This window comes from Arachis ipaensis, chromosome B10 (genome assembly GCF_000816755.2).
Source record: "Arachis ipaensis cultivar K30076 chromosome B10, Araip1.1, whole genome shotgun sequence".
Taxonomy (NCBI): Eukaryota; Viridiplantae; Streptophyta; class Magnoliopsida; order Fabales; family Fabaceae; genus Arachis; species Arachis ipaensis.
This window is the reverse complement of record NC_029794.2, coordinates 3391070-3398972: the sequence shown is the minus strand read 5'-3', so window position 1 is coordinate 3398972 and position 7903 is coordinate 3391070. Positions and strand designations below refer to the sequence as shown.

The 7903-nt window shown below is 32.7% G+C and overlaps 2 protein-coding genes across 2 annotated transcripts; one reads left to right on the top strand and one right to left on the bottom strand.

Annotated features, from left to right (window-relative positions):
- On the bottom strand, nt 2974-5142 carry LOC107623421 (CBL-interacting serine/threonine-protein kinase 12). The gene has a single exon (XM_016325670.2). It carries the CDS (start codon nt 4788-4790, stop codon nt 3138-3140), a length of 1653 nt encoding a protein of 550 aa, XP_016181156.1. The 5' UTR covers nt 4791-5142; the 3' UTR covers nt 2974-3137.
- On the top strand, nt 6853-7898 carry LOC107619945 (mavicyanin-like). The gene is made up of 2 exons (XM_016322172.2): nt 6853-7198; nt 7429-7898. Exons 1-2 carry the CDS (start codon nt 7000-7002, stop codon nt 7797-7799), a joined length of 570 nt encoding a protein of 189 aa, XP_016177658.1. The 5' UTR covers nt 6853-6999; the 3' UTR covers nt 7800-7898.

Below are 7903 nucleotides of genomic sequence, written 5' to 3'. Positions count from 1 at the left end.
TTAAAAATGAATAAAGTTAATATTAGTTAACATAAAAAAAATTAAAATGAATTAAAGAAGATGTTTTTTAAAAGTTAGAAGGGAAGAGAATGTACATTTATAAAATAGAAGGGAGGAGAGTATCATTTTAACATCTCGTAAGGGAGGGAAGTGGAATTTTATCAATATAATATTGTTATTATTTTCACTTACATTTTCACGTGAGGAGCCAGCTATAATATATGTTATATCCTTAGGAATTTAGATCTTCCTTCTTGTTATTTTGTGGAGGATAGCTAGTAATATAACTAATAATAGAGGAAGGGAGACACTATGAAGAGGTTTGGGTCCTTAAGGTTTGGTTCCATTTGCTACTCTAATAGAATTATCAATAATTTGAAAGCAACGGTTCAGATTGTGGACCACACATGCCTAGCTAAGGAAAGCAACAAGAAACAAGATTGATGTTAGATTACTCGAACAAGTTGAGAGAACCAATTCTGGTTCAGCTTTAGCCACCACTACTCTCTTGCATGGCATTGGCCAAAGACAACGTGTTAAATGCACCATACATATGAGATCAAATAATTATCAATGGTGGCACACTATTTGCATAGATACAGTTAATTATGTCTATTATGTAGCATTTGTTTTGAGGTACTGGGAGATTGAGATTTAATATTATGTTTGTTGATTCAGAGACTGATATTAAATTTGTTTCTATCTTTAAAATTTTAATATTTCAGTACCTCCAAAAAGTGGAGACACAGAATATTAAAATTTTTAGAAATAAAGACTGAATTTTTAATAATATTTTATACCTAAAATACACTTATTTCAATTAATTAATCTCAATTTTATCTTTTGACAAATTAAATTAGAATTTCATTCTTATTTCAATTTCTGTCTCAAACTTTATATCAAACAGAATACTAAGATTTATTTTAATTTCTGTCTCTAAATTTCCGTCTCTCAGTCTTTCAGTCTTTTAATCTTTGTCTCTCTACTAAACACTACCTTAATAAACTCTCTAGGAACAATGCACATACATACAAATTTTATAAGGAAAAAAATAACGCTAAAATTTCAGGAATTCGGATCCTCAAAGTATAAAGAAAGAACGAATATTTATGGCTATATTCATAGTAGTCCGAACACATGAAAACTATATTTAGAAGCTGTCTCAATTATTCCATAGCTTATTAGTGGCCCATACTTATTATATGACGTGCTAATTTTGGAAATTTTTTTTTAAGGATTCTTAGTGGAGGGAAATTTTTATCCTTTTGGTATTAGATAATCTCTACTGAATTTCTTCCCTTTTTGAGGACTTCGATGTGTCTAAGTACGTCTTTTTTTGTTTTTTCTTAATCTTCTCCCTACCTATTATAATAAAATAAATTTTAAAAAAATACCAACACATACATAAATTTCGGGTTTTCTTTTTCAGATTCAAATAACTCAAGATCAATAAAAGTGTAATAAGATTGGGTCATCTTATAGAAGCTCAATAAATTTGCAGATCTAATCCAACAAAATCATAGATTCACCGACCCAATTTGTTCATAGCACAAATTTCGTAATTTGTGATTGACTCGATTTGTAGAGCAAGCAAAACTTTGTCTTTTCATTATCTCAAATATTATTTACGAGTCAACAAATTCTGCAACCTTGGATCACCTTCCAAAGAATTAGAGAAAAACTTCTTATTACTATAAGTCTATAAGTGAGAGATATAGAAGTGATAGATAAGTTACTACTTCCTTTATAAATACTTCGTCAATTTTAGATATTTTTTTATCTCAATTCTTTTAAAACATATTAAAATTCTTGTTAATTTAACTATTAGAATTTTTTTTGTAAATATCCCACTATCATTTATTCGAAGAGATCAAACAATTTCATCACCTTAGTTAACAAATAGAAGCCTTCATTATGGACTTCACGTCTAAGTCCATGCAATTATAGGTTTAGGTATTTTATGAACACTTTTATTTTTTCTTTCACGCAAAATTAAAAAACAAATAAAATAATAAAAAAATTAATAATAAAAATTAAAAATAAATTATATTTCCATCTAGTGTCTCTATGTTTTTTTTTATATAAAAAAAACATAATAATAAAATATCTCTAAATACAATATTTTTATTTATATTTTATCTATCAAACACAATTTTAGTCTTTGTGTCCGAGTTAATATTCAATTTGATAGACTTATACATGAACCTCAATTTAATCCCTAAAATTTCAATTACTTCTATTTAGTCCCAAAACTTTATGAATACTACTTCCAATGTTGGTTTTGGGTTATTTATTTGAATGTCAAAATAAAAATAATATCATCATAGAGAGTTCGTGGTATTTAGATGTTCATATTGACATTTCGTTAATATCTGTGTGTCAAAATTTCTAAAAATTAATGAATCATATTCGCAAAATTTAGAGACTAAATAGAGATAATTAAAACTTCAAAAACTAAACTAAAACTAGCATAAAAATTCAGAGAACAAATTGAGTATTATTTTTTGAGTGTCTTCGTCAACAAACTAAAAGAAGCCTAAAAATCTGCAAATGTTCTTGCTTGTTCCTTTGGTTCAGTAGAGCTGGATAATATTGCCACATACAACTTTTATATTTTTTATTTATTATATTTTTACAAAATAGGTTAAAAATAAGGGTGATATTATTTGGGGCTTTTTTATCCATTTTTTAAAAGACTTACCTTTTGGTTTTACCTATTAAAGTTAAATTTGCGAATTTATAAATCATTTCACAAATACACCCCGTATAACCAAACAACTCAGTTACACTTGCACACAATATTCTGCAGATCTCCGGCAGAGACCAAAGAGATTATCAAAGACGTGTAGCAGAGCATAGCATGTATTTTTAATAACGCAGCACAACCTTATTGAATTGGAGCAAAATAAAATAAAATAAATAAGCAAGAAGCAAAAGTAAAACAGTGTTTGTGGCATGCAAGAAGAGAGGGCCATGTAGAAATATATACTCCATTTAACTATACTTTTGAATTAGAAGATATAAATTTGATGATAGCATCACTAAAAGATGCAAACCTACTCCTGGTAATAGAGGGTGCAAAAAGAATTTAATTTATGAATTACCATACATACACAAAGACTCTGTAACGAATTAAATTAAGCCTCTGAAGCTGGAGGTCGATACTCAACAGGATCATCCAAAGCAGAAGATATCTTATTGGCAGGTTCTGAAAGCACACGCAGCAATGGGGGATGGTGATGATGATAATGAGGAGTAGAATCGCTGCTAATTCCATTGGCAGGAGAAGCAGAGCTACTAAAACTGGATGAACAGGATTCCTCCTCTTTCATCAAGTTCATCAAGCCAGGCCTCAATTCAATGTTGCAGAACCTCTCATACTCTGCTCTGTCTCCTCCTTTCTTCTTCACCTCAACCACTACAAGCTTCGGTGTCAGCTCGAATATCTCAACAGCAATCGTCAATGGACCCGTCAAACCTTCCCTTGTTCCTTCCAAGCTCACCCTGCAATCCTTCTTCCTCACCGAGAATCTAACCAAGTGTGCAATCTCCTCCAATTTCGATATAATCTTCCCAACCGGCGCCGACGTCACAAACCTGGCCTCGTCCCCTTTCTCCTCGAACAATCCAGAGAGATCGAATCCCTTGGAAAACGAAATTATGTCGAACGCATTCAAACTCGCAGGCCGAGGCAAAGGAGGATTGCTAACGCTATGTCTTCTCTTAATCTCAACCTCAGAATCAGATTCAGCGTAATCCGAAACAGAAGCGTTGTCATCGTCTCCGCAGTTACTGATATTAGAAGGATGATTACTGCTATTAATGCTATTAACATTATGATCCTCCATGATCATGTTTTCAGTATCATCGAAACTACAGAGCCTATCGTCTTCGACATAGAACTTGATTTGCTTGAAGCCTTTCTTGAACCACTTGTTCTGCATGATTTCGGGAATGGCGATCCGCGTCTCGGGCTTAGTGTCGAGGAGCCTGGTGAGGAGATTGGCGAGATCAGGGGAGAACCACCTAGGGCACCGGAATTCACCTTTGTAGATCTTCTTATACATCTGCATCACGTTCTGATCGTGAAACGGCAAGTACCCTGCCATCAAAACGAACAAAACGACACCGCAAGACCACAGATCAACTTTTGCGCCGTCGTAGCCCTTTCGACCGAGAACCTCCGGTGCCACGTAGGCCGGAGTCCCACAGAACGTGTGGAACAAACCGTCCTGGCGAATTTGATCGGAGACGGCGCTGAGGCCGAAATCGGAGACCTTAAGGTTACCGTTCTCGTCGAGGAGGAGATTCTCGGGTTTGAGGTCGCGGTGGTAGACGCCTCTCTCGTGACAGAATCCGACGGCGGAGATTAATTGCTGGAAGTACTTTCTGGCGACTTCTTCTTTGAGTCTTCCTTTTGCAACCTTGTTGAAGAGCTCGCCGCCGCGGACGTATTCCATGACGAAGTAGATTTTGGTTTTGGTTGCCATTACCTCGAAGAGCTGAACGATGTTAGGGTGGCGGACGCGCCGGAGGATTGAGATCTCGCGCTTGATGTGCGCCACCAGCCCTCCTTTTAGGATCTTCTCTTTGTCTATCACCTTTATTGCCACCCATTCTCCGGTTTTCACGTTCTTTGCGCAGTACACCTTCGCGAATGTTCCGTGACCTAGCAGTTTTCCGATCTCAAACCGACCTAGCAGGAGGTTCGATGATGACGACGACGTTGAGTCTTTTTTGTTGGGTGTTGTGGTGGTGCTCATGGGCTGCTTCGAAACCACACCCGCCATGGATGGCTAATTAGGATTTTATTCTACTTTATTGGAGCTTTCAATGTTTGGTACCGTTTTTTCTATTGAAACGAAGGAAAGAAGACACGATTTTCTTTTGTTGTGTGTGTCTAAGCGTGTTCCTCCATTGGAGGGCGTATTAGGAGAAGGTGGAAGGAAGGAAGAGAGAAGCTAAGGGTGTGTGGTTTTGATTTGTTTTTTAGGTTTTTTTTTTTTTTTTTTTCCCTTTTGTGTTTCTGTTTGTTTTCTGTGTGAATACCCCTAAAATTGATTCAAAGGTAGAGAGTAGAGACAGAAGAGCGAGGGATTATAGAGAGGAATGCTTTTATAAGGAAGAGTATATTCTACCATTAACCTTCCTTTGCTATTTCTCTCATGCTTTTATTATCTTATTATCTTATTATCTTTTTCAATTTTAAAATTTTAATACTACTGTGCTGATAATTTAATCATTGACTCAATGCCACGTAAAGGTACACCTATTTTAGTATTTTAGTTGTTATTACCTTTTTTTAGTTAGGTGGTTGTTGTTACTTATCAGTTATTTTTTTATACAAAAAGAGAATTCTATTTTACTTTAACCGGTTAATTTTGTTGGACTGAAGAAAGCAGCAAAAACCAAAATGAAAAAGAAAACAAAACTGAGGGGTACGTGTGAGCTTCTCATGAGTTTGCGCATCCAATTGTCTCACGGTCTTACTCTTACCGTTCAAAAATCATAACAAAATTAAATTGAAATTTTATGTAACTTTAGAAAAAAAAATAAGTATGCAAAACATAAAATCATAATAAAATTTGTAAAATTAATTGATTCATTTAAAATTATAATATTATTTTAAATCAGTTATTATATTTTATGTATAAATATATTATTATTTAATTTATTTTTAATATATATTTTATATAAATAATTAATTTAATAACTAATTTTTTATATATATTTAGCATAGATAAAATATTTATCCTATGATGTACCATTGTTTCGAATAATAACATGTGGTGTGCAAATATTATGGTGACACTCTTCATAGTGTAAGACAAACAAACAGGGAATAAAATCACATAAGGTATTCACGGTCAAATCTCTGGTTATTAAACTGTTAGGATTATTTTTTAAAACCGTTTTAAAAAAGGTATTGATGTTGATTAATCTGACTGACTAACCTGAACTGTTGACAGCGCAACATCTGCCTGTGAAATCCTATCCAACGGCTATTTCCTTCTATTTGGTGTACCGACACGTTTGACTCCGTGACACGTGGAAATTTCTTATATTGCATGTGATGAGAACTTAATTAATTTAATAAAGTCTATTTGAAATTTTCAAATACGAGTTGCGTGCAGGTTCAACAAGGCCTCCATATATTTTGGAATTTTGGGTTTCATAATCGTATTTCCTCTCCTTTGATACGAATTTGGAAAACTATTAATTTGATGTTATTGAATGTAACTATATCATATTAGATAATATTATATATTAGATATTAGATTTTATTCTCTTAAAAAAAGACTCGCTCTATATCATCATATTATAGAAGCAATAATAATATATCATTCAACATTTATCATCCACAAAATAGCAATAATAAGGATATTATAATTTTCAGCTACGCATTCAAACAGGCTTACCAGAATTTAAGAGAGAGATCACATATACCAGAATTTTATTCAGTGATACGTTCAATCAATAATGTAATTTTATGCAGGAAATCGTGCAAATTTTTTCATAGTTTAGCTCTATTGTAAGATTTAATGAAAAAAAAAAATCATGTTTTAAGTTATTTAAACTGTAATATTAATAATTTGATAAACTAAAAGAGAGATTATTATTATTATTATTATTATTATTATTATTATTATTATTATTATTATTATTATTATTATTATTATTATTATTATTACTATTATTATTATTATTATTAACTTTAAAAATATTTGACGACAATACACTAATAATAATTGTTAATTAAGGAAAAAACTACCTGAGAGAATTGTATTGCTAATTTTACTCGAGTTTTGAAAATCAGTTAAGCAAATGTAGGAAGTAATGAAATTCAAAGGAAGTGCTCCTAATTACTCTCCCAAATCTTCGCTAACAAACGTGCTTTTACTTTCTTCTTATAAGTCCAAACCTGAACAACTAATTTTCTTTTAAAAAACTCACACCACGCACTAAAGCTCCCTATAGAGAGATCCAAAATCAGCAAATATGGACAATCGATTCAGAAGTTGTTCATTATTATTTTCGGTTTCCTTGATTATTATATTGTGTGTGCCGTCAAGAGTGAATTGTACTGAGTTTGAAGTTGGGGGTCACAATGGCTGGGTTGTTCCTAAGTCAAGAAACAACGATCAAATGTATAATCAATGGGCATCCCAAAACAGATTCAAAGTTGATGACACTCTTCGTAAGTATCCTCATTATTTCAATAACTTATATGTTTTTTTTAATTATGATTTACAAAAATGTTATATGTACATTAAGATCAACTACTAAAATTAAGATTAGCTACTAAAATTAACGACTAATGTATTTGTATATAAATATATATGTGATTTAATTTATTTTTATTGTGTATTTTTTATTTAACATATATTTTATGTAGTTTAATTTTGGGATATGATTGTTTGTACACAGGTTTCAAGTATTCTAAAGATTCGGTGTTGGTGGTGAGTGAAGAGGAGTATGAAAGCTGCAGATCCACGAAGCCAATGTTCTTCTCTAACAATGGTGACACTGTCTTTAAATTTGAGCATCCTGGAGTGTACTACTTCATTAGCGGGGTTAGCGGCCACTGTGTCAGAGGACAGAAAATGATTGTCAAGGTTTTGGCCGAACATAATCCAAAGCCAGAGCCACTATATTCACACTCACCGGCACCGGCACCAGCATTTACATCTGCACCTTCTCCTTCTCATCATTCTCGTGCGGGAAGATCAATTCCTCTCCTCAGCATAACCAACTTGTCGCTCTTTCTTATCTTACTTGTTCTCGTGCTTTTTGTTTGATTTTTTTTTGTTGTATTTTTGTCTTATCTATCCGTATGATTAGCAGTAATTACAATGAGTTTTTAGGCGCTTAATTTTAATTTGTAGTAATTACAATTAGTTTC

Coding starts and splice junctions, on each gene's coding strand:
- LOC107623421 (XM_016325670.2), bottom strand. CDS start 4,790: ATGGCGGGTGTGGTTTCGAAGCAGCCCATGAGCACCACCACAACACCC.
- LOC107619945 (XM_016322172.2), top strand. CDS start 7,000: ATGGACAATCGATTCAGAAGTTGTTCATTATTATTTTCGGTTTCCTTG. Junction 7,199..7,428: donor CAAAGTTGATGACACTCTTC/GTAAGTATCCTC, acceptor GTTTGTACACAG/GTTTCAAGTATTCTAAAGAT.